This window comes from Podarcis melisellensis (genome assembly GCF_964234715.1).
Source record: "Podarcis melisellensis genome assembly, chromosome: 16".
Classification (NCBI taxonomy): Eukaryota; Metazoa; Chordata; class Lepidosauria; order Squamata; family Lacertidae; genus Podarcis; species Podarcis melisellensis.
The window spans coordinates 41,530,571-41,558,376 of NC_138533.1; the positions used below are offsets into that span (position 1 = coordinate 41,530,571).

Below are 27,806 nucleotides of genomic sequence, written 5' to 3' on the forward strand. Positions count from 1 at the left end.
GGTTTCAGTCTGGCAGAACTGCATCCCTACTTGTACCTGAAGATGCTGGGGATTGAATCTGGGACCTTCCGCACTCTAAGCAGGTGCTGTACCACTCGGCTATTCCTCCCTCCCCTCTGCATTTTTTCTGTGTATCTGCTCCAACTGCCCCTACTAACCAGGCACAATGGGTATTTTTTACGACGTATGTACACTGTTTAGATCTATATTACATGTTAGTTTTCCAAATAAAATTAATTTCAACAATGGTGGTGATAAAGGAAAGGCACTCTGCACATGATCAGAGGCACTCTGCTTAAGCATTGCTGCTTTGCATGGCTCAGAGCTTACACAGAAAGCAAGACTTGAGGGCTCCAGCTCAAACTGAGCGCAGACCAGCTTTGACATTTGGGTCCAGGTTAGCCTAGGCAGTTGGGGCCTAGGCTCGCACACTCACACCCACACCCTGATGTAGGCTAGGGCTGGGCTGCCTCCCTCTTGCATGCCTACCTGCAGTTCCACCCCATATCCAGTGTAGACAGTCACATTGTAGGTGCATTCCAGGAAACGGTTCCACGGCAGAGGTGGGTAGTCGGTTGAGTCTATGTATCCTTCCGGCTCGTAAAAATTCACGCCGCAGAGAACTGGAAGGAAACTCCATGTTAATCATAGACTTACCTACCCCATAAAATCCATAACCAAATGTCCACTAAAGTCTAGGGTATAACCAACCAGGCACTAATTCCCCTTAAAAGATTCATTTGTTTGTTGTCAATTGTTGTCAGGGCTAATGCCCTCCATATAAACTTTACAATGCTTACTAAAAAATTAAGTAAAAGCATAATGTGCTTTGGGGGGAAAATGGGTTGGAGGCCTTGTTAGTCCCCTCCCATCTAAGAGCCATACCACTCTACCCAGTTCTGGGAGTGGGTTGGGACAGTTAAATGCCAAAAGTAAAGGAGTGTTTAGTGGTGGGGAGGAGTCCATTTGGGATGGCAGGGCTGAGAAGGAGAAAGAGGCAGTGGTTTGCTTGGGACCCTTCCATGTTGTGGGACAGAACAGAAACCAACATCCGGAGGTCCACAGATTCCCCATCCCTGGCTGACGCTGACTGGCAGTGGCCCTCAAGGGTCTCAGGCAGAGGGTCTTTCCCAGACCTATGCAAAGCTGCTCCCATTTGCTTTCTGCAAGCAAAGCAATTATTCTGCTGATGCTCTGTGGCCTCTGTCAAATGCACATGGTTCCTCTCTTCATGCCTCTACCCTTCTGCCTTTGCTGTCCCAAAGACAAACGGCCGTTTAGCAAATGCACTGACCATCTGGCAAGTCAGCTGTCTCCCACTGCCCTGCAAATTTGTGATAAAGCAGCAGCTGTGACCACCCCAACTCTCAGAAGAGGGGCGGGTAACATGGTGCCCACTAGAGGTTGTTGGCCTCCAAGTTCTATCATCTCTGAGGCAGAGGAATTTGGTAACGAGGGGAAGTCCCCAGGGGGCACAGGCAGCGCCTGGAATGACTTTGGCTAACACCACTTTCCCTCCCTGCTGACTTCTTGTGTGCAAACCCAGCATTTCTGTCACAATGACATCATTGCAGAAGTAAGATGTCTTACTTGGAGTTTGCTCAGTGGTGATCACAGTGGGGGTGATGATGGTGGGTGTGGTTGTGTCTCTGAGCTCCTTGGAAAAAGGCCCCCTCTTCGTTTCATCCTCTGGGCTCTGGACCGGAATCTGGGCTTCGCCCTCTGGAAAGGCAGCCACAAGCAGCTCTGTGGCTTTGGGGCCGTGAGAGAAGGTCTGTGGGATTGTCGGCTGCATTGTAAATGGTGAGATTTGAAACAGGGAGTGACTGGTCACTTCACGGCTTCCTTTCCTGCTGCCCCATGAGGTCTGCTCTGGCGTCGTGGGCTTCTCCTTGTGAACTGTAGCCATCATGTCATTGTTGTCCCCCCAAGTGTGCAAGTGGTCTCTGGAAAGGGATGCCCTCGATGTTGGCAGGCTGGGCTCGGCAGCAGCTGTGGTGGTTCTGAGTTTCTGATGTTTCCTGGCTGTGTTTCCTTGCTTGGAAGAGGATGGCTTCTTCTTGGAAGGTTGGATGTGTCTCGTGTTGGTGTAAGGGGGAGCTGTCAGTTTTGGGGACTCACCCATCTTATTCATTGGGAAAGCAAAGATGTCCTCTGTTGACACAATGAGACTCTCAGGGGTAGGGTATCTTGACTCCATGTTCTCTCTTAGCAGTGTGTTGTTGGTGAACTCATCTGAGTGGTGTGGGGATGCCTTCAAAGAGTCCCTCTCCAATCCAGAGTTTATGCCTGTAACAGAAGGTCCAGAGAAATAGACTTAAAAGCTCTGGCGTGCATTAGGTACATTTGCATTGAAGGGGGTTGGACTAGTTGCCCCTTGGGGTCTTGGCAGAGGCCAGGAACACTTTGCTCATCTCATAGGATCATAGACTAGTAGAGTTGGAAGGGACCCCAAGGGTCAACCAGTCTAGCCCTCTGCAATGCAGGAACAACAGAGTCTTTCCTCCCCAGGTAAAGGTGGCTTTCTTCCAGACCTCTTGGCATCTGTAGCATTCCCAGCTTCAATGTAGCTTTGTCAGCCTGGGGCCCTGCAGCTGTTTTAAGAGCACAACTCTCATCAGCCCTAACATCCTCTGCTTGGGTTGGTTGGGGCTGGTGGCAACTGCAGGCCAAAACATTCAGAGAGAAAAGGCTACTCTAACGCCTCCAAAAGATGGTGGGCAATGGCTTTCACTCAAGATCTGAATGTAGCCCCACATGCTGAACCTACTCAAGTTAAGCAAGACAGTTGACTTGGAAACTACCAGTAAGCTATGTCAAATCTCAGGTGCTTGCATCAAAACCCAGAGCTCTTTAAAAGCTCTTTCTCTGTATACAGATAGTGGGCATTTATTTCAATGTGAAAATAATAATAATTTATCTGCTTGGTAGGAAAGCACAGTATCCTCTTGGGTCAGGAAAACTTTGCCATCCAGCACCAGCACCTGATCAGGAAACTGGCTGTGCAGGACTTGCTGTAGTGATGCAATGATCCTAAACAGGACTAAATGGCCGCAAGGTGTCATTGCCTCTTAGTCAATGGCTGTCTGCTTGGAACTGGTCCCAGGAAGGACATCTGAAGGCAGCCCTGTTTAGGGAAGTTTTTAATGTTTGAAGTTTTATTCTGTTTTAGTCCTCTGATGGTAGCCACCCAGAGTGTCTGGGGAATAAAATCATCATCATCATCATCATCTTTGCTCAGTCAGAGATTTTCCATGTCTGCATACTAATGGGTAATTTATTTGCTGTCTTAAAAAAAGCCCCTTCACCTGTGGTTTCACTTGGGGTTGAGGAGAAGTGCCACCTTCAAAAAGCAAATACAGAACCGCCACATGCACACACCAATCCACAGATACGACAAATCCCCTCCTGCATTTCAAGCCTCTCGTTTCACCTCAACCCAAAGCAAAGAAGCCCACTTGCTTTCACAGAAAATCTTAAATTGAGTGAGATTTGGCCAGAGTGGGTTTAGCACTCTTCCCATGTACATGCCATCAGACCAGAATGGCTAAATGGTTGTTTGTGCTCTTCCTCCACAGTTTTAATGCTTTTGCTTGAGCTGCTATGGCAAATTGTTTTCCATAAAAGAGGCTTTAGAAGTCACCTCTGTGGAGCACAGTGGGTGGGAAGAGAGCCCAGTGCCCCTCTTAGCTGCATTGCCTTCGGTACAGAGAGGAAGCCAATAATAAAGAGCAGCAGTGACAATGGCAGGCTGATGAGAAAAGTGGCATTCCGCTGCCTTGCTGCCATAGCTCTCTTTCAGCGCTAAGGAAACTCTGGAAGGTCAGGGAAGTGTGCGTGGGTGATGGGGCTGCTGGCATTTTTGCAGTTCTGAATGGGCTCCTGGGTTCCAAGAGCAATCTCCATGCTGGGTGCCTGCACCAACCTACGCACCACGTCAGAAAGCCCACGCTAATGTTGCCAGGGGGTGCATCCAAGTGGAATCCGCCTAACCGAGCAATGCTCTCAAGGGAAAGCGACTGCAGGAACCCACTTGATGAAATAATTTCTGAGCTGGTTAAAATGGAAAAAACAAGGGAACTTGAATGTGCGCAAATAAAGAAACTTTCCTTTTGAACCCTTTCAGACTCCTGTACCGCCTTCACCTTATCACGTTCCTTTATCTTTGAAAGGAGGCAGAACAGGAGGGAGATGAATGAGCATGCAAGGCAGGAAAAGACTGCCTTCAAACTGACACTCCCCACCTTGTGGCTTTGACCTGTCTGTGCTCCGGTTTGGTGGGAACAAGCATCTTTCTCCACCCCCCCCTTGATTTCTTTTTTAAAATATCAATTCCACCAAATATTGGGCTGAGGCTCTTGATTTCTTAAGTAAATCAGTTGAATTGTTTAATCAAATTACTTAATGCTCTCTAGGCCTAAACTCAGGACAGCACACTGAAAGGCAAATGTTCTTTCATTGCTGCAGACTTGGTGATTAAACTTTAAGAAAGGATAAAACATACATTGCAGGGTTTGCTGGGTAGTGATGATCAGTTTTGGTGAGGCATGGCACCCCCCCTCCCAGTAAAACACCTCATCCTCTGGAGCTTGTGGAGAAATTTCACTGTCCTGTCCCCCCCACACACACACTTTGGATTTTATGGTAAGGAGATGACATTAAATAAATGCCAGTCTCTTGTCAGGCCCTCAAACAAGAACCAAGCAGATGCTGCTGCTCCTCCTCTTCTAACTTGCCTTCAGAGCTGTGTTATGGCAAGGGTGAGGGCCATTTGGGCTGGTGGTCACCGGCTGGAGTAAGTAGAGTGTCTGTGCCAGAACCACCTTTGGCTTCTCCTTGCCATCCTTGGCCAGCAATCAATGGATTTGGGAAGTTTCCTGAATGTAATAAGTTATTGAAAACCACGTGTGAAATCCATACATTGTGTCAGTTCATTGATTGGTGCTTTTTTGTTTGATATTTGAATATAATTTATTCTCACTGTAAAATAATTGATGGCCAGAGAACATTTGGTGTTGTCCTGAGAAAGCAGCAAGGAATTGTTGAGTACCCAGGATGTAGGGGACCCGAGCATCAGATCTTGCTGGGTGTTGGTGTCACTGGCAGGCAGCAGAAGCATTTCTTGGCTGAGTATGAAAACCTCAGCGCCTGTGTGGTCTGGACCTTTTCCAAAGCTGCATGTGCTCCAGCTCTCCCCGCTGGAAACAGAAGGAAGAGGTTGCCATTTATTTGATAAAAGCGGCTTTATCTCATTAGTCTTAAGAACTAAATCATAATCTTGTTGCAATTAATTACATAAACACCAGGCAAGGATGGGAGTGATAATCAGGAAGGTAGGAAATGCTGATGGAATTGGCAGATTCCCTGCAAGGCAGTAAGCTGAAGGATTTGCGGTGCATTAACAAACATGCAGAGAATTGCCAAAATCTGGTGGAAGGGGGATAAATTATCTCTCTGAAATTTGCAAGATGGAGACATTTCTGTGGCCAGCAGAAGTGTCTAGGAGCTTTGCAATTGCTAATCCTGCTCATTCTAGCATACCCACAATTTGAGGTGGGGGATAAATTCATTTGACAAATTTGTACTTCCCGAATAAATAGGTAAACAGAAATGCCTGTTTCTGTTGTGGGTCTCCAAACTGCCCAAGTGCCTTGTCAACCCAAAGGATGCAGACAAATATGCCTGTGTAAGAGGAAAGTGTTCTGGTGAAAATAATGCACAGAAATGAATTGCATTAAGGAAAACTGAAATGTCTATATACACAAAAAGTGTCCAGATGCTTATGTGAACTCTTCTTCTTTGAAAAAAATTGCCTGAATTAGGCCAATGGCTCATCCTGTTTTCACAGCGGTCACCCAGATGCTTGTAGGAATCCCACAAGCAGGACCTGGGCACAAGAGTCGTCTTTCCTCCTGAGGTTTCCAACAGCTGGCATTCAGAGGCATTGCTGAGATCAGCTGTGGTGGTGTAGAACATGGTGCCCGTGCAATTTCCAACCTGATAGGCAGAATTTCAGTGGCAAGAACAGAGAAATGCCCACTGGTGTGTGTGTCATTCCTAATGACTGGGTAATGGGTAAGGAGCCCATCACAGTGAAGGATGGAGAGGCAGTCTTTTGCTGCTGTTGATCCTCTTGGATTTTCTAGATGGCTCCACTCAGGAGCACTGTGAGGAATGAGCTCTGGGAAGCCATTACCCTGAAATTGAGCTATTTCCTAGGAATGCAAGAAGCTGTTAAGGGAAATAAATGGCTCCTTTCACTAGTTTTCTTTCAGTAAATGGCTCAGCCAAAGAAATAGGCAGCTCATACTCATTACACAAGAACCCAGGGGGTGCATGCCGTAACCAATTCCATTGTGTACTTGCCAGGCTTGAGGGAGCCTGAAATAGCACAAGTCTGTTGGTAGTTCATTTTCAGTAAGGAACCCTTTTCAGTAATCCGGAGCTGCTTCAGAACAAGCTTATCTGATCTATACCCTGAACAGGGCCTTTAAAACAACATTTAAATAAAGAAAACAACTTGCAACGTTAAACCCAACAGGCTCTGTAAACACACCAGAGGCACACAAAGGACTCATTAGATTTTAATATGTGTGTCAAGGTAGAAGGCTTTGAGAGACACATCACATCTTTTCAGCTAGTCTGGAAAGATGGTGTTGGAAATCACGAGTGTGTGAAGCTGATTAGGATTAGGATTTTTTTTTAAAGGGGGGGTCACCATGTGGGATGAGGTACACAAAGTGAATATGTTTGCAGATGACATCCTCTTATTTTTACAAAATCCAATAACAGTCCTCGAGCCACCTAAGCAGCAGTTAGAAATGTATCACAGGGTAGCAGGATTGCAAATCAGCTATTCTAAATCCGTGCTTCTTCCTATCAATTTAGATGACACTACAAGAGACTGGTTACTAGTTAACTCTCCATGTGCCATAGCACATGGAAGATTTAAGTACTTAGGTATTAACCTCACTGCAGACACAAAGCAACTGAGACGCAGAACATAGATATGTGGACCACATGTCTGGAGCAGCACAGGAACACCGTCCTAAAACCATTTTGACTCCCAAACTGACCAAGTGTTTCTCTGCAAGGATGGAGGGGGTGAGGGAACCTTCCCATTGTCTCAGGAATTGGGTAATCACCATCTCAAAGGAATGGCCAGACTACCAGGAAAGGCAATCAGATAAGGCATTATCAGATAACCTGACAGACAGGAAAAACAACATTCAAATTTCTGTTGTAGACTGCCTTTTCTCCTATCATACACCCTTCCACCTCCTATCATACACCCTCCCCCAGCGGCAACTCCATGGGCTCATTGGATCCCCTCCAACTTCTTCCTGCTCGGCGGAGAAGTTGGCTCTGGGCTAGGCTCCTCTTTTCTGGTAGTTAATCCTATCTCTTCCTGACTACTTCCTTCACTGGAAGCTGGCTGGGCTGGCTCATTCATGACAGGAGGCTTCCAAGGCCAAGGAGGAGGGGGCTTCAAAAGAGGGGGGAAAGGCTATAGTAGAGCCCCACAGACATGAAGGTGTCTTCATCTGCCAGGGAAAGGAAGATGCACTGGTCACACATAACATGGAGCCTTGGTGAGTCTGTTTACAGAGAGAAGGGGGTTTCTGAGGACAATGGCAAACTGAAGGTGGAATGCTGCACCTGGAAGCCCTTCTGCTCCAAGCTGGTTTGTGCACAGACAGCTTTCCGGGTCATTGGCCAGCATGACTAAACTGCTTCTGCTGCACAGGACATCTGAGTACCAGGGTGCACAGAAACACCATTTACCTTCCTGCCACAGCAGTACCTATTTCTCTACTTGCACTGGCATGCTTTGAACTGCTAGATCGGCAGGAGCTGGGAAAGAGCAAGGGGTGCTCACCCTCTTGCATGGATTCAAACTGCCAATCATCTGATCAGCAATCCCAAGAGGCTCAGTGGTTTAGATCACAGTGCCAACCACATCCCTACAATTAGCAATAGTCAACAGTGGAAGAACCAGACTGAAATACCCCATAACATATGGGAAAATAATTTCTGGGATACAGCAATATCTGAGCATCTCACCAGACACAGGAGGGCAATTAAAAGCGTAACAAATAGAGATACCTTCCAGGAAATGTGGACCCCTTTTGTTAACTATGTTAATGACAAAAATCATGACCTTGTTAAACCAACCATTCAATATTCTCTGTGGAAAGGTTACATTAAGTAATATGTTTGAACACTGAATGTGTAAGTTTATGTCTAGAGTCAATAGATAGAATAAACACCATTAGATGTACTGCTGGATAAGTGTTTAATGGTTCTTATATTTGTATTTGTTCAAAAACCAATAAAAATTAGTTTTAGTTTTTTAAATGTACTGCTTGAAAAAGTACTTTCTTTTCTCTGTCTTTCAGCTTCCTTGGATGTCCACATGTTCCAACATTAGAATGACGCAGCTGTTCTTCAGTCCTGCCACAGGGCTTGCAGTGCTCCTCCACCAGGCTGCCTTGCCTAAATTTGGCGCGTCCTCCTCCGACTCCTTCCTTCTATCTGTCCCCAAGCAACACACTTGTTTCTCTTCCTCTTAATTCAGCCTTCCCCAACTCAATTTGTATTCAACTTGCACAGTTGCCTGCAGAGATCCACATTAGGAGGCAAAAAGGCTTGCATCTCTACTGTGCTGGGAGCCTCTCTCTCCATGTGTCTGACTGCAATTCAGGTGAAGGGGTGATCTTAAGCTGAGGTGGGGCAAGATTTATAAGCAGATGAAGTTCAGTGAATGTGTGCATACAGAGGAAGGGCAAACCATGGGCAGGGAGTAAGGTAAAGGAGTTAGTCAATAAATACACTATGAAGAAATGGAAGAAATGGAGCAGGAAGACTACTGTAGCCCACCCAGGAGGGACATAGATAAGTGAGGCACAAAAATAGACTCGGGAGGTGGGGGGGGCATGGAAGTGTGCAAATATTTGTGGGCTGCAAATTCTGCCCTTCCCCTATTCCTCATTCCACAGCCCCACTCACCTCACAGAGTGTTTGTTGTGGGGGAGGAAGGGAAAGGAGAATGTTAGCCGCTTTGAGACTCCTTAAAGGGAATGAAAGGCGGGATATCAAATCCAAACTCCCCTTCTTCTTCTTCTTCTTCTTCTTCTTCTTCTTCTTCTTCTTCTTCTTCTTCTTCTTCTTCTTCTTTTTCTTTTCACCATGTTATATAGTTATAGAACAGCAAGCATGTGGCTAAGCTTTAGTTTTGCCACCTCGGGGTTTGAGAAGGCCCAAGGCAAGACCACCTCTATGAGGGCATACCAGCTAGGGTTGCCAGACCTCCAGGATGAGGTCGCAACAAATCCTTGTTTCTTTGACCTCCATCCAATTATGGAATTGGCAAACATCATAACCATTCCACTTGTAGTTTTTCTGGTAGCTACACAGCTTCCCCAGTCCGCATCAACAAATACTTCTAGTTTTTCGTCTTGTGTACTAGATATCTTCAAACATACATTTAATGTCCCCTTTAGATATCTGATAAGCCTTTTCAAAGCACACCAATCAGCAGTACTGGGTTTAGATACACGTTGGCTCAGAACATTTGTAGCACATGCAATGTCTGGCCTTGACCACTGGCTTAAATACAACAGTAATCCTATTTTTGAGTGATACAACTCAGGCTGATCAAATTCATCATCACACACTGTCTTTGGGAAATCTGGTGTCATGGGAGTCTGAACTGGCTTGCAGTTTTCCATGCCAAACTGCTCTATCAAACGAAGAATTTTCTCTTTCTGACTCAATAGGAAGCTTCCATCAGCTTCCTGCCTTACTTCTACTCCCAAGTAATTGCTTACAGGCCCCAAGGCTTTAAGCTTAAACCTCTTTTCCAGTTGACTTGTGAGCTTCTGGATCTCATCTGTGGAACTCCCTGCCACAAGCAAATCATCAACAAAGACTAAGAGCATTAGATATTTGTTGCCTGATCCCTTGGTGTACAGGCATGGATCAGCCACACTCCTTTTAAAACCAAGTTTTACAAGGGCTTCATTTAAACACTGGTTCCAACACCTTCCACTTTGTTTGAGACCATAAACAGCCTTTCTCAAACGCCAGACTGCACCATTCTCCTCTTCAAACCCAGGGGGTTGTCTCATTAATACTTCATGGTCTAAATTTGCATGCAGATATGCAGCATCAACATCAAAATGGTGCACTGCTAGTTGTCTTACAGCAGCAATGGAAAGCATTAAGCGAAAAGTTTCACTCTTTACAGTGGGAGAAAACACTTCATCATAACTCTCCCCTTTAATCTGAGTGAACCCTCTGGCTACTAATCTGGCTCGAAAACGTGGTTCCCCAGATGCAAGGGTTTTCCTTTTGTAAACCCACTTGCATGACACCACTCTGCCACCAGGTGGCGGCATTATGACCTCAAACACTTTGTTACGTTTAAAAGAGTCCATTTCTTCTTTCATGGCTTGTTCCCACAAAACACGTTCCCCAGGGGGTAAGTCTAAGACTTCATTATAACTTTGTGCTTCCACACAACTCACATTGCATACTCTCACTCCTCCTAGGGTCAAACGTTGAGGAGGTACACCCTTGTTTGAACGCTGGGAGCGCCTTGGCACAACTACTTCTTCTTCCCCCCTTATCTCTGGCTCCTCTTCCTCTTCCTCTATTGCCACATCTTTTGGGGAAATCTGTGCCTCCTCCTCATCCTGCTCCTGTGTTGCCAATGGCTGAGAAGAAGCCTCTTCTCTTACTTGCAGGGGCAGTAGGCAATCTGGGTTGGCATGGGTCGCAGTCCATCTGTCTTGGTCAGCGAAGTCTGCACTTCGTGACAGAACCACTCATCCTGGGCGTAAATTGAAATGCCACCCTTTGCCATAGGACTGATATCCCACAAACCGCAGTTTCTGCGCTCTAGTGCCGCCTTTCTGGCGCTGAGCTTTGGGGATATTTACATGTGCCCAAGAACCCCAATTATGGAGCATTGTCCACTCTGGTTCTTTCCCAAACAATACACGATATGGAATATCTTTTATAGAGCTAGACCAGGTTCTATTAATCAAAACGTTCGCTGTAAGAAGAGCCTCACCCCACAGCCTATGGTTGTGGCCCAATCCTGCATCCACTAGCAGGCAGTCCTTTACTGACTGTATTACAGCCCCACATCTTTCACACAGACCATTTTCAGCAGGGCTATAAGGGTTAGTCAAACGGTGAGTGATCTCCTTACGTCGCAACCATGCCCCAAATTGTTTGTTCAGAAATTCTCCGCCCCATCTGTTTGCAACTGCACAACAGGGCGAGCGAAGAGCTTTTCAGCTTGGGCAACCCATTCTCTGAATGTGGGGAAACACTCAGATTTCTGCTTTAACAAAAACAACCAACTAAAACGTGATTTATCATCTATTACCAGAAAAGCATATCTGGCGCCCCCTTCAGTCTTCTGTGGGAAAGGGCCTATCACGTCACAATGGACAAGTTCTAAAACCTCTTTAGATACTCTGTCACTTTTAGAAGCCACAGGCTTCCTCTTAGATTTGGCCTTTTTACATATATTGCAATCTAGGAAACAGTTACAGCTATTTACTTTAAGGTTCTTGCACACCTTTTGCATCTCTGAAAGCACACGGAAATTGGTGTGGCCCAGTTTTCTGTGCAGTTCATGTACACACCCCTTATGAACTGGCAAATTATCCTGAGCCACTTTAACAGGCTTGTCCTGCATTACATATAACCCATTTTCCAACTTTGCATGGCCACATACCTGACTTCCATTCTTTATCAGACAGCCATCCTGTGTGAAGTTAACACTATACCCTGCATTAATCAAACAGCTTACAGACAGTAAACAATAGTCCAAACTGCTGACAAACAGTCTCTGGTAGAGTAGTGTTCAAACACTGCAGGAAACATGTTCCCTGGCTATCAATCTTGCTTCTATGACCATCAGCAAGATAGATTGAGTCTTTTCTTCTTCTTTTTTAAATTCTTTTTATTAAGCTTTTTTACCATAAATACAACATAAACTAAACATAAACTAAAACACAGCCATAGACATATCAAAGGAGACAAAACGTAAATTAGTATCATAGAAATGCATTAATTCATGACATGTCGCTAAACTTACTTCCCTCTATCAGGTTTGAGCTATATCTCCTCTTTATATTCTACACTATTCTTTTTATGACCTTTGTGTATACATCACAGGTTTTATATTACCCCTACTGTGATTTTAATATTTCCTAGGTTTGTTTCTATGTATGTAATAAATTTCTTCCAGTCATTAATAAATTTTACATTTTTTTGATGCCTGATCTTCTGTGTCATCATTGCTAGTTCTATATATTCAAATAATTTAGTTTGCCATTCTCTAATAGTTGGGACATTAGGTGTTTTCCAGTTTTGCGCTAGCAATATCCTGGCCGCTGCCATTGCGTATTGGAACATAGTTTGGTCTTCTTTCCTGATCTCGTCTCCCACCATTCCTAAGAGGAAGGCTTCGGGTTTTTTAGGGAAAGTATATTTCAAAATCTTCTTTAGTTCATCATAGATTAGTCCCCAAAACCTTTTCACTTCTTCACAGGCCCACCACATGTGATGGAAATCACCCACTTTTGTTTTGCATTTCCAGCAAGTTTCGTCCCCGGTCTTATACATTTTCTCCAATTTTACAGGAGTGATGTACCATCGGTACATCATTTTTCCCATATTTTCTCGGAGACCAACACAAACTGTGAATTTCATATCCTTGTTCCAGAGTTTCACCCATCTGTCGTAATCTAAGTTATACCCAAGGTCTATAGCCCACTTGGTCATAACCTCTTTCACCTCTTCATCCTTGGTATCCCAGTCTAGCAATAGATAATACATTTTGGATAAGAGTCTGGAATTTCCCTTCAGTATTTCCACCTGATATTTGGATTTTTTTTCACTCATCCCTATTTTTTTATGTTCATTCCACAGGGCATTAATCTGATGAAACTGTAACCATCCGGTTAGTTTATCTTTTAAAACTTCATATGGTCTGATTTTCCAACTTTTATCCGATCTTACTAAGAGGTCTTCATAGGTCCATCTTTGATTTTCCATGTTTAGTTTTTTAATTGTTAGGATATCAATTGGCGATAACCACCAGGGGGTGCCTTTTTCTAACAATCTCTTATTTTTGTTCCATACTTCTAGTAACGCTCCTCTAATGATATGGTTAGAGAATCCTTTATAGACCCTCTCTTTATCGTGCCATAAATAGGCATGCCAGCCAAATCTGGTGTTTACTCCCTCTAAATCCAACAGATCCGTGTTTTTCAGGACTATCCAGTCCTTGATCCAACACAGGCACGAAGCCTCATAGTACAATTTTAGGTTCGGGACGGCAAAGCCTCCTCTTTCTTTTCGGTCTGTGAGTAATTTAAATTTTATTCTTGCTCTTTTGCCCTGCCAAATAAATCTTGACAGGGTCTTCTGTCAATCTTTAAACATTGTTGTGCCTCTAATCACCGGGATGTTTTGAAATAGAAATAGCAATCTTGGGAGAATACTCATCTTAATTGCAGCCATTCTGCCCATCCATGAGAGTTTTATCCTGCTCCAGATATCTAAGTCTTTTTTAATGTCTCTCCAGATCTTCATGTAGTTGTCTTCTACTAAATTTATGTTTTTTTGTGGAGACCCAAATACCCAAATATTTCACACTTTTCACTACCTTAATCCCTGTTTGCAACTCTAATTGGTTTCTTAAATCATCAGCCATTTTTTTTGTCAGAATCTTGGTTTTAGTTTTATTTATTTAAACCCGGATAGTTTTCCAAATTCTTCAAGTAGTTCTACAACTTTATCGATACCCTTTATTGGTTCTTCTAATGATATTACTAAATCATCGGCATATGCATTTAATTTATATTCTTTTGTTCCAATTTTAATTCCTCTTATTTCCGGGGTTTCCCTTATTTTATTTGTAATTACTTCCAACACCATGATAAATAGGAGGGGGGACAGAGGACATCCCTGTCTTGTACCCTTCGAGATCGGAAACGAATTAGTTAAATTGTTGTTAATAATTAATTTAGCCCTTTGGCTTGAGTAAATCGCCCTTATACCTTCCATGAAGGGCCCCTCTATTCCTACCCTCTCCATACATTTTAGCAGGAACCTCCAGGACACATTGTCGAAAGCCTTTTCAGCATCGATGAAAATCAGTGCCGCCGGGATGTCATTCTTAAGTTCCAAATATTCAATGATGTCTATTATGTGCCTCACATTGTCTTTTAGTTGCCTATTAGGGAGGAATCCTGCCTGATCTTTATGGATGGACCTTATCAAGTATTTCTTAAGCCTATTCGCCATTATTTCTGCGAAAATTTTATAGTCATTATTGAGTAGTGATATCTACTCAGTAGTTTCTTATTTCGAGTTTATCCGAGTCCGGTTTTGGTATTAAAGTGATGTGTGCCTCTCTCCAAGAATCAGGTATTCTCCCTCCTTGTAAGATATTATTCATTACATCACGTAAGACCGGGACCAGGTATTCCTCCAAAACCTTGTAGTATTTCTGTGAGAGACCATCTGGGCCTGGTGCTTTCCCTGGTTTCATCTTTTTAATTGCGTCCTTAACCTCCTCTTCAGTTATTAGTTTATTTAAATGGGTTTTTTCTTCATTTGTCAATTGTTCGCCTCCATTTCTTTTTAAATATTTTTCTATTTCTACTATATCTTCGTCCTTCTTTTTATACAGACTTTCATAAAATTGAAGGAACTTTTCCTTTATTTCATTGGGGTCTTCTAATATTTGCTCGTCTAATTTAATTTTATTAATCACATTTTGTTTTTTCCTTTTTCTTAATTGCCAAGCCAATAGTCTCCCCGTTTTATTTGCAGATTCGAAATATTTTTGCTTCATTGATTTTATTCTCCATTCTACTTCTTGATTTATTAATGCTGAGTATTGTGTTTGCAGCATTTTTAAAATTTGTTTAATCTTTTCGTCCCCCGGATTTATTGTCAGTTTTTTCTCACATTCTCTTAGTTGCTTAGCTATTTCTTCTTTCTTTGATTCTCTTAATTTCTTTCTATAGCTGTTCTGTTGAATCAAGAATCCTCTGAGGACTGCCTTGCTTGCGTCCCAGACTATATCAATTTTAGTTTCCTTGTTTAAATTCATGTCAAAGTAATCTTTCAAGGTACCTTTAGCCTTCTCAATAATCTCATCATTTTCAAGTAGATATTCATTCATTCACCACCTATATGGTCCCAATGATTTACATTTTATTTCCAAAATGATTGGATTATGGTCTGAAAGAGTTCTGGGTTCTATTTCGCATTTCAAAGTTCTTGTCGAGAGCTCTTTTGAAACCCATATCTGATCAATTCTACTCCAACTTTAGTGTGATTCTGAAAAATACGTAAATTGTTTCGCTATTTGGTTTTTATGCCTCCAGATATCAACTAAATCTAAATTTTCTTAGAGGTTATAAAATGATTTTGGAAGTTTCCCTTGATTTGATTTCTTCTTCTTTTCACTTCTATCTAGTTCCGGTGTTGGGACCCCATTCATATCCCCAAGTAGAATTAATTTGTAATTTTCTAATTCTAGTAGCACCTGCTCCAATTTTTTAAAGAACTCTGCTTTCTTTGTGTTAGGTGCATAAACGGTTACTACATTGAATTTTTCCCCTTGGTAATTAATTTGGACTCCCAAAATTCTTCCCTCATCATCCTTACAGATTAATACAGGTTCCCATTTCTCCTTAACATATATCACCAGCCCTCTTTTTTTTATTGACGTCTGAGCTAATGAACTCAATTCCCAACTTTTTATTGATCAATATATTTGTGTTTTTTAGCTACATGTGTCTCTTGACAACAAATCACATCGTATTTTTTATTCCTCAAAACTTTCTCTATTTTATTCCTTTTTGATTTTTCATTTAGACCGTTCACATTCCAAGACAGAAAATTCAAAGACATTACTAACCTTAAACTTTATTTATTTGGTTTGAGTTTCCTATCCTATATTTTAGGATTTCCGTTTCCTGAATTTTCTTCCTCTTCTTCCTCCTCACCTCTCACTGCACCTTCTTCCTCTTCTGTTGCTTCGTCTTCCACTTCTTTCCTCTCCCGTAACTCCCCCTCCTTCTGTCCTCTTTTCTCATTTTTATTTCCCTCTCTATCTTTTGATCTGTCCTCAGTCTTGCCGAGCTCTTTCTCATATCTCCTCAAAAATTTTTCCACCTCCTGCTGGTCTGTCAACCTACATCTTTTGTCTTTAAAGAAGAAGGCAATCCCTTCAGGGAATTCCCACCTATATTGTATACCGTTTCTTCTCAAGATACCTACTATTTGCCTATACCCTTCTCTTTTGCGTAGAAGTCTAACTGGTATTTAAGGATAATAATTGATCTGCCATCAATTATTAACTTTTTTTGATAGCTCGTTTTTAATATTAGATTCTTCATCTCGCTTGAGTTAAGAATTACTAGGCAGTCTCCAGGGGGTCTTTTTAACTTATTTTGTTGGGTTCTCATCCTTATTCTAAAAGCATTTTCTATCGTATATGCCACCTCTTCTTCTTTCCATTCTAACCATTTTGCTAGTTCCTTAATCATTTTCTCCTTTATATTGAGTCTTTTCCATCAGCTGGCTTCTCCAGGGTCTTAAAGTTCTCCCGACTGTTGCAGATAATCCTGCTGCTGCCAGAGTCCAGCAACCATGTTCCTCGAGGTATCTTCCTCTCCTCCCGAGAAAATGCAGACACAAACTGAGCAGAATGCGTGTTCTTCTTCCCTGAAGAGAACTCCTTCTGCTTATGTTTCTGCATCGATTGCTGTCTCTGCTCCACGTCGTCTCCTGGAAGTCTTGCCCTGCATTGACGTTGGAGATGCCCGGGCTGGTTGCATCTATAGCATCTCCTCACCGCCATGGCCAAGTCCAAGCCTTGGTGTTGCTCCATTGGCAGATTCTGCTGCTGGCCCCCTCGGCTGTAACTCCTCCACTCTTGGAGTTCAGCCTGTCCATCTGACCTTCTTTCTGCTTCTTCGGTCAATCTTCCAACCTCATACTCAAGGGTCAGATCTCGGGGACGCATACTCTCCATGCTGTTAATCACAGGCAACCAGCTTTCAGGCAAACTTGAAAGGATAATGTAGGTTTGGTCAGTCTCACCATAACGCTTACCTCTCTGTTGTAGTTGAAGAAACAGAGATTTCAGCGTTTGAAGATGAGTTGCCAAACTCTCACCTTCTTTCATAACAGTCCTGAACAGCCTTCTGGTCAGAGAAATTATAGTTCCAGCAGTTTCTCTGACATGCATTGCCCTTAATAAATTCCAGCACTCAAACGCTGTGCTGGCATTTGCTACATGCAATAACTGAGAGTTGCTCAAACACAGCATAATTTGGGCACGGGCCCTTTCATCCAGCCGTTTTTTCTCAGCAGAGTCCTATCTCAAAACCTCAGTTTCAACACAGTCCCATAGTCCATCTCTCTTTAACAACTGCTGCATTTTAATTGACCAACTCAGCCAGTTGCTCTCTGAGAGAAGTTCCAAAGGAATGCCTCCCTCAATATTTACAACTCGGGAAGACTGGAAATCTGCCATCTCTGCTGGTGCTTGCTGAGCCCCTTCTGTGGGGTCTCCAGCAATCTCTCCTGACTCTCTCTTTAGAGTCCAACTGGATGGTCCTGGCTGGCACTCACTGGCTTCTAGCTGCTGCCTCAGGTACCGCCTGGCTCTGCAACTGGTGTAGCCGCTCTGTGAGTCACCTACTGTGGTCCTCTAGCAGTTCAAACTGTTCCAGTAGCTGACGCCGAGTGCTTTCCTGATCCTCAGATCCTAGCCGCTCCAGTGTCACTGCAGACAGTTACAGCTTGCCACCAACTGCTCCAACGCACAGCCACTGGCTCCATACACCACCAGGACTCACCAGCTCCCTGCTGAGATGCTGTTAGTCGCTTTGCACTCTGCACATGCTCAGAAACACTGGGCCCATAACCTGTCAGTGTTTGTAAAAAGCAAAAAAAAAAAAAAGAAAGAAAGAAAGAAAAAAGAAGAAAAAAGAAGGAAAGGGTTCTGACCTCCCTTTGTCTCTTCAGCCTGGTCCTCGGACCCTTGTCAGCATAAAAGAGTCCACGAGAATATCCTTGCAGAGTTTTATTCTTAAATGTCTTTGTGCAAAACACGACTGAAAAACTATACACACCAGCACTAACCAACCAACCAACCAACCAACCAACCCAAACACCAGCCACCAAGCTAACATTTCTCACTTTATATATACAACCTGCTGCAGGCCGCTGAGTCATGCTGACCCAGCTTTATTCGCATTAAAGAAACAGCGGCCATTTTAGCCATGACATGCTCATCCCCCATTCCTAGCTTGCATGTTCCTGGCACCTTCTTCTTTCCTCTTCTGGGGGCCCTGAGGTGGCAGGGGCTGTGTATTCGTGGCCCAGGCTGGTCTTCCTTGCCGTGGCAGGCCACTTTGCACTGCATTAAAATTCAGAAAGAAATGAGAACACCCTGTCCACTGCATTAAATGTGATGAGAGCTGGCAGCTCCTTGCCACACACCCGCAATTGTGATTATGCAACTCATGACAAATAGGTGATTTATGGTCCATCATGCACACTTAAATTAGAAACACAAGAAATTTGGCAGGAGGGGGCTGGCACCATCCAAGCTATTTATTCTCCCATCCTCTCAAAGGCCTCCTCCCCCTTGCAGCAGGGGATCTGAATTTGGGCTGCTCTAAGACATGGGTAGGCAAACTAAGGCCCAGGGCCTGGATCCGGCCCAATCGCCTTCTCAATCTGGCCCACAGACGGTCCGGGAATCAGCGTGTTTTGCATGAGTAGAATGTGTTCTTTTATTTAAAATGCATCTCTGGATTATTTGTGGGGCATAGGAATTAGTTCATTTCCCCCCCAAAAATATAGCTTGGCCCCGCACAAGGTCTGAGAGACAGTGGACCGGCCCCCTGCTGAAAAAGTTTGCTGATCCCTGCTCTAAGAGGAGGTAAGGAACCATGAAATCCATGAGCATCTACAATATGCTGGGCTGGAAGCAGACTTTGCACTTATAATGATGCATAGAGGCAGTGTGGCATAGTAGTTAGTGCTGGGTTCATCAACCTTTTTGGAGCAGTCAGAACATTTTTGAGTGTGTGTGTGTTGGGAGTACCCATGACAAAATTGCTGCTGTGGGGGGAGGGCTTGCCATGACATAAAAGGGCTTCCATGGGAAGGATAGCATCTTAGAGAGACAGCCACCCCGGCAGCCTTATGCTTACCATGGGAAGTCAGCTAAGAACATGAAAAGAGCTTGCTGGATCAGTCAATGGCCTAAGGTTACCAATTTTTTTTCAATGAATCCGGGGACACTTTTCAACTTCAATGGATTTTGTATGGGGGCTGATTTGTAAATCTGGGGACTGTCCCTGGGAAACAGGGACGTCTGGTAACCTTACAATAGCCCCTCTAGTCCAGCATCCTGTTCTCCCAGGGGCTAGCCAGGTGCCCCCAAGGGAAGCCCACAAGCAGGTAGAAGGCCCCAGGTTCAATCCCCACAGGTGAAACCATGGAAAGTCACTGCCAGCAAACTTTGAGAAAAGACGAAAAAATTAAGGGAGTAAGGATAGGAGAAAAACCATACAAAGTTAGAGCACATGCGGATGATTTGATAGTAACAACTGAAAATGCCAAACAAAGTATTCCAGCAGCTATAGAAATAATTAACAAATTTGGTAGACTGGCAGGATTTAAAATAAACTATAAAAAAACCTAACTCATTAGTTAAAAATATGAGACCTGAGGAGAAAATGATTTACAAGAAACTACGGGTTTGTAGATTAAGAATAAAGTAAAATACATTGGAATTTGGATATCCACAAAATGTATTAATCTGTATCAGGATAACTATATAAAAACATGGAACGAGATAAAGATGGAAATTTGGAATAGACTCCACCTCTCCCTCTGGGGCAGGATCTCAGTAGTTAAAATGAATATTTAACAAAAATGATATTCCTGTTTCAAACCATTCCAATTCTAGGAGGAATGAAATGCTTTAAAAATTGGAGGAAAGACATCGCCAGATTCATTTGGAATGGAAGAAAGCCAAGAATTAAACATCAAATACTTATAGACCAAAGGGAGAGGGGAGGTTTTGCCCTACCTGAATTAGAACTCTACCATGTGGCCGCTGAGCTGATATGGACCAAAGACTGGATTACTTTAAGAGATAACAGATCTGCTGAACCTTGAGGGTTTTAATAATTGCTACGGCTGGCATGCATATCTAATTTACGAAAAGGTGAGGATACACAAGGTATTTTTAAATCATATCTGACAGACTGGTTGCAATATTTTCAGATAAATGAAAGACTAAGTTTGGACAGAAAGGAAGGTCTTGCAAAGGAAGCATCTTAATTCGAAAAAGAATTAATTCAGCATAAAGAAAAATACATCTCAAGAATGTATAACCACCTCTTAGAATGGGTGGTGAAAGAGAAATTAGTAAAAGGGGCAATGGTGAGATGTGCACAAGAACTAGGTTATAATATATACATGGACCAATGGGAGAAATTATGGAGGGAGGATATTAAGTTTACGGCGTGCTACAATCTTAGAGAGAATATCATGAAAATGCAATACAGGTGGCACCACACTCCAGCCAAACTTGTGAAGATGTATAAAAACAGATCACCAATCTTCTGGAGGTGTAAAGGTGGTATAGGGTCATACTTGCACATGTGGTGGGAATGCATAGCCATTAAAGAATTCTGAGAAAACATCTACAATGAATTAAAAAAGTTATTTAGGTTTTCATTCAAGAAAAAAACCTGAAGCCTTCCTCCTAGGCATAATGCTGCCAGAAATAAAAAAAGATGTAAGACCTCTTTTCATGTATATGCCAGTAGCAGCCAGGATTTTAATCGCAAGAAAACTCCTACGATAAATGAGTGGCAGGTCCAAATGATAGAATATTTGCAACTGGGAGAGTTAGAGGGTAACCCAATACAGAAGGTACAGAAAAAATTGATTATTATTTTTTTGGAAAATAAATTTTATTTAAGATTCGACAATAACAATAAATCAACAATAACGAATACATCAATTCATTACATTTGACTATCTTTAACAATAGTTAACAAACTACAAAACATCACTTTAGGAGACAAAAAGAAGAAAGTGAGAAGAAAGAAAAACAAAGGAGAAAAAAGCTGAGAAAAAAGGGGGAAACAAAAGAGAAAAAGAAAAGGAAGAAATAATAATAATAATAGTAAAAGAATTTACAGAAACAATAAACACATTTAACTTCCAATTAGACTCTGTATTATTATTTCTAGTGTTCTGTCACACACAGTTCTAAATTACTGTATTACTTTATTTTTATCAGATACCAAAAACATTATATTTCTTATTTTACGTGAATCATTCTGGTTCCTCCAGGAGATGTTATTTATTACAATAGTTTCCCAGATATTCTTTAAAGATTTTGCATTCTTTCTGTACTTTCTGTTTTGGATAAGCTCTCCCTGTCATCATGGCCAACTGCAGATATTCTGTCATTTGGACCTGCCACTCATTTATCGTAGGTTTTTTAATATATTGTGGGTTTTATATATCGTAAGTTTTATTAATTTTTAAACATATCAATTCCAACAGTCATACAACATAACTTCTGATCTTATACAATATTTTAGACTTCCGTCAACACCTCTGATGATTTTCCGTTGTCTATCACTTACCGTATTTTTCGCTCTATAGGACGCAATCTCGCTGCCACTCCTGAACCTGTTCTGGGGCTGGGGTCGGGGGAAGCCCGTCCCCAGCCCTGCAAAGCTCTGGGAGCGGTGGCGAGGTTGTGCGCAGAATTTTGCTGAATAGCCCCTGATCAATGCCTTACATGTATCCCAGGTCACATTTCTGTTTATGCCTTTATCTGTACTGAATTCAAAAAATTCATCTATCATTCTTTTTGCTCCTTTTATTATATTTTTGTCATTTAATAAGGATTAATTCAATCTCCATCTTCTTCCAATTTTCCCGTTTGCTTTTAAACTTAGAAGTACTGGATTCAAGGGAAGTAATAGTGCCACTGTATTCTGCTCTGGTCAGACCTCACCCGGAGTACTGTGTCCAGTTCTGGGCACCACAGTTCAAGAAGGACACTGACAAACTGGAACGTGTCCAGAGGAGGGCAACCAAAATGGTCAAAGGCCTGGAAACGATGCCTTATGAGGAACGGCTAAGGGAGCTGGGCATGTTTAGCCTGGAGAAGAGGAGGTTAAGGGGTGATATGATAGCCATGTTCAAATATATAAAAGGATGTCACATAGAGGAGGGAGAAAGGTTGTTTTCTGCTGCTCCAGAGAAGCGAACACGGAGCAATGGATCCAAACTACAGGAAAGAAGATTCCACCTAAACATTAGGAAGAACTTCCTGACAGTAAGAGCTGTTCGACAGTGGAATTTGCTGCCAAGGAGTGTGGTGGAGTCTCCTTCTTTGGAGGTCTTTAAGCAGAGGCTTGACAACCATATGTCAGGAGTGCTCTGATGGTGTTTCATGCTTGGCAGGGGGTTGGACTCGATGGCCCTTGTGGTCTCTTCCAACTCTATGATTCTATGATTGTGATCCGATATAGTTTTTGGTAAAATCCCTATCTTATCTATTCTCCCAAGTAGCTCCTTAGATAGCCAAATAGCAACTATTCTACTGGCAGATTTATTTGGTTCTGAAAAATAAGTATAGTCCCTTCCTGTTAGATGCTTAAATTCCACGCATCTCTTAAATCCATATTTTCTACCATTTCGAAAAAAACTGTGGCAATTTCCCTTCTTTCCCCCCTCTTTTTCCTGGTGTTCTATCCAACTCTGGATTTATTACCCCATTTAAATCTCCCATGAGGATTATTTTTTCTTCCATGTATTCCAGCAATTTTTTTTTCCAATTCCTTAAAAAATTCTACCGTTTTCTTGTTGGGGGCATATACTCCAACTAAGATGATTACTTCCCCTTGACTTTTAATTCTGATTACAGTATTATTATTCTTCCACTGGAGTCTTTATGTAACAATTCCAGTTCAAGGCTTGGTTTAACGTAAGTCATTATTCCTCTCTTTTTTTACTTGATCTGAGGAGATAAATGCAGATCCTAACTTTGGGTTTATCAGAACTCTTCTATGGTTTCTGTTGACATGTGTTTCTTGTAAACATATGATATCAAGCTTTTTTCACCAATACATGTTCTATATTGTTTCTCTTTTTCTTTTGAATTAATCCATTTACATTCCATGACAGTAATGTTAAATTTGTATTTTATTCATTAAAACAAACAAAAATAATTACAGTAAGAAAATTTTAATAATAGCGTGCAGTAGATTTTGTTGGAGTTTCTAGTCACTTTCAGAATTTCATTCCGGAACCACAGGTTTAGGACTGGAGTCACCATCTTTTCTGTGTCTTTCTCCTCCTAACTCCTTCCAATATTTCCTCCACAAAATATTGGCATCCTCAATTGTTTCTAGTTTTCTCCTTTTCCATTTAAAATTGAAGGAAATTTCACTTCCGGGTTAGTGCCATCGATTAATGGCGGATTCCCTCCGAGCTCCAGAGGGAATCGGTTCTGCAGGATCGGGTTTTACCGCTGCGGCGATGTGGGGACCCTTAAAAATCACAGGCGTGGAAGCCTGTGAGCGTGGTGACTCGGCGGGCACCATTTGCGCCCCCCCAATCTGCGAAGGAGCCTTTTTAAAGGCTTCGGAATGGGGGACAGGGTGAGGCACAGTGCTGAGAGTACTGCTTCTTCTTCTGTGGAGTAAAGCCGCAAGCCATTGTCGGAGAGCGCTGACTTTTTCCTTTGAACAATTGGACTCTAAAGCAACAACCCGTGAGTAGTACGGAAATTGGGACTTTAAAAGAAAAATTTGTTGAATTAGGAACGAGCGGGGAAGGGTTAAAAAGGAAGTCCGCCCCCCTCTTTGTAAACAACTTAAAGCAAAGGACCTGCTAGCTAAGGTCGAGAGAACTTTTTCTTTCTTTTCTGTAAAAGATCTTAACTTCACGGTTTGACATTACAAGAATTCTTGCTGGAGGATAAAAGATTAATTTTGAGAGCTGAAGTTTCACCCCCCTGGATCCGGGAGCGTCCCATGAGAGAACCTGCTGATGAAATACTGAAGAGTTTGACAGCTGTCAAGCTAGCTGTCAAATCAGAAAAAGAGAACTCTGCTTTTGTTATTTCTGCTGGTTACATTTGCTATAATTTGTTGAAAATAAGGAAGGGCTGATACAAAATAACGTGATTTTTGGACTTGAGTTGAAAGGAATATTAAGGAACTAAAATCCCCCTAGAGGGACTTAGTGACATTACAGGAATGGCTGGAAGAGGGAAAATCCAGGCTGAATTGTACAGAGCATTTGTTCTCTTGGGAAAGTTACAAGGCCAAACTAATGTTTTGGCTACAAATGTTATAAACCTGGACTTAGCAGTAAGGAACATTGTTGAATTTGATAAGGATGTGAAACAGGAAGCCTATTCAACTGGACAAATAGAGAAACTTGAGAGTTTTGAGAATATGGAGAAGGAGACATATGTTGCCTCTGAAGAAAAGGAAGGAGGAGCTGTAATTTTGCAGATGTCAAAGGAGAGTTGTACTTTGAGGCCTGACATGATGGCAATAAAAGAAAATAAAAGTCTGATGTGGAAAGTCTGGCCTGAATTGGAGAGTGGAGAACTGAGAGATCTCCTTATGTGGAGATCTGAAGACCGAAGGATTATAAATTTGATGAAGGTGGAAGTTGGAGCTTTGGGGACATTTGGACTTGAAAGGATCATGAAACAAGATTTGGAGTACCCCAAAGGCTTTATTCTTAAATATGGAGGTCTGGCTGGAAGAAACATGGATCCTGTTGGGCCGGAGCCTCTCCGAGATTTGGGGTTTAACACTATGGACAATCGAAAAGACCGGCAGAGAGGAATTGAGAGAGAATTAAGGGCCTCGAACGTGAGATCTCCAGGCTAAACAGAATATTTGAGACTGATGGTCATTTGTTGGGAACTGAAACCCGGAAAAGGGTGGGTGGTGTTTGGAAATCCAAAGGGTATATAATTATAATTTGTTCTGTTTTTATTTGATTTTGCTATTTGTATGGAAATTGGGAAAGTAGTGGAAGGGAAATTTTGGTCGACTTTAGGGAAAATATTTAAGAATGAATAAGTATAAGTATTGATGTTGAAGTTTGGATAAGTTAAAATTGGTTTCTAAAATGGTGCTAAATTAAATGAAAATAAGGTTTGTAAAATAAATGGAGGAAATGGAAGAAAGTAGAAAACTAAAACAATAATATGCTAGAATAAATTATTAAGTTAAAGTGGAGAAATAAGTTCAGGATTTGCTGAATTGACAACTTAAATTGGAATATAAGAAGGGGAGGTGCGAGGAGGTCTGAGAAACAAGTTATATGAAAATATGTAACTGAAATTTTATGTGTTTTTGTTTTGTTTTTGTTTTGTGTGATTTATGAAAATGCCAATAAATATTCTTTTAAAAAAATTGAAGGAAATTTCTTCCAGGAATTCCCACTTATAAAATATTGATTTTGCTTTAAGAGCTTTGGTCAGAACCTGGAATTTATTTCTTTTTTTAGTAGATGGGGTGGTATTTCTTTCAGAATTATAATTTCATTTCCCTCGATTTTAAATTTTCTTTGGCCTCTTGTTTGTAAAATTTGTTTTTTTAATTTGTTCAAAGTGAATGTAATTAGACAATCTCCCAGCCATTTATTTGCCCTGGCTTCTTTTTAAAATTTACTCTAAATACAATCTTGGTGTTTTTTATTATTTCCTATTCTTCCAAGTCTAACCAAGTGGCCAGTACCTTTAATAATTATTGTTTGTATATTTTCCTCTGGGGTTTCTGGGACCCCCAATAGTCAGAGTTTTTTCTCTAGTCTGCATCTGTAGAATAGCCATTGTGTCCCATGTTGCTTCTTGCATTATTTTAAATGCTTCATTTTCCTCTTTAGTCCTTTCCCATTTTTTATTGTTTTCTCTAAATTCTATTGAGGATTTTTTTGATGTTTCTTCCATATTTTGTGTTTTATTTTGTAGTTCATGCACTGTTTTTGTTAGTTTATTATTTTTTCCAGTAAGGTCATTTATGTCTTTTTCAGTTCTACAATTGATTTTGTGTTTTCGTCAATTTTCCTACCCATCCTATCTAATTTATCAATGATTCCTTTAACCTTCTCACTCAACTCTGTTTTTGATTAACTAAAGTCTTTTTTCATGTCTCCTGTATCACTTTTCAAACTCCAAATTAATTATTTTAAATCCATGTCAGAATCAAATCCAGAATTCCTCCTTCCGTGCTGGTTGTGCATAGAAGATGTGGGTTTTTTTGATGGCAGCATATTTGCCCTTATATCTTCCATTTTAAAAATTTCAGTATTTTGTTATTTCAGTATTTCAATATTTTTTGGGGGAGGGGGACTGAGTATTTCTTAATTCAGAATTTCCTTTTTGAATTAAATCCCTTAATTTCAAAAATACTCCACAGTTCGTTATTACCTTATTGTCACCTTCTGAGTCCCTTTTAACACCATTAAATTTGAGGCTGAACTATTTCTCTTGACACTTCCTGATGCTTCTTATACCCTTGTTACAGTCCACCCAGTCTCATTTCAAATTAACAGTTGAAAAATAAACAGTGAAAATTAAAATTATAAACAATTAATTGTATTTCCTCCCACAATAAATTATATAATTCACTTTAATATTCCCAGTGCCCAAATTTGACCTCTTCTGCTAATACAGTGGTACCTCGGGTTACAGACGCTTCAGGTTACAGACTCCACTAACCCAGAAATAGTACCTCAGGTTAAGAACTTTGCTTCAGGATAAGAACAGAAATCGTGCTGTGGTGGCGTGGCAGCAGCGGGAAGCCCCATTAGCTCAAGTGTTACCTCAGGTTAAGAATGGACCTCCAGAACGAATTAAGTTCTTAACCCGAGGTACCACTGTATATTATAAATTCTTTACTTTTTAAATCTTTTATCTATTGCCTTCTAAATTCTTTCCCAAAAATTCCAAAAATTCTTTATAGACAATTGTCACCTATGTTACAATCAACTTGTATTATTGTCACTTTATGTTATTACCACTTAATTCATTGATTGGTTTTCTTATTGTCCTCCATCAATGGCTATTCTTGTTCACTTCTTCTTATTCTTATATTATGGCTGTCTCAGTCCCATTTGAAGTCTCTCTCTCTCTCTCTCTCTCTCTTTGGTTGTAATTATATTTTCTGCCACTTGGTGTCCCTATTTTCTCTTCTTCCAGTTCAACCAGAAGCTCTTTTCTTTCCTGTTTACTCTGGGTTGCCTCTTTTATTCAACCTCCTCCTGCGGTTTCCATCATCGCCAAGGGTGCAGGTCCAAAAAGCCAACATTGAACCATTTATACAAAGCAATACAAAGTGAGAGCTGGACCATAAAGAAGGGTGATCGTTGAAAAATTGATGCTTTTGAATTATGGTGCTGGATGAGACTCTTGAGAGTCCCATGGACTGCAAGAAGATCAAACCTATCCATTCTGAAGGAAATCAGCCCTGAGTGCTCACTGGAAGGATAGATCGTGAAGCTGAGGCTCCAATACTTTGGCCACCTTATGAGAAGAGAAGACTCCCTAGAAAAGGCCCTGATGTTGGGAAGGATTGAGGACAGAAGGAGAAAGGGACAACAGAGGATGAGATGGTTGGACAGTGTTCTCGAAGCGACCAACATGAGTCTGACCAAACTGCGGGAGACAGTGGAAGACAGGA

The 27,806-nt window shown here is 41.8% G+C and overlaps 1 protein-coding gene across 1 annotated transcript in view; it reads right to left on the bottom strand.

Moving 5' to 3' along the window:
- Positions 1 to 27,806, bottom strand: part of SEZ6L (seizure related 6 homolog like) — a 141,162-nt gene that overhangs the window by 40,660 nt on the left and 72,696 nt on the right. The window contains 2 exon segments of the mRNA XM_081892900.1: positions 490 to 623; positions 1,591 to 2,289. Of these exon segments, the coding sequence (XP_081749026.1) occupies positions 490 to 623; positions 1,591 to 2,289 (833 nt within the window).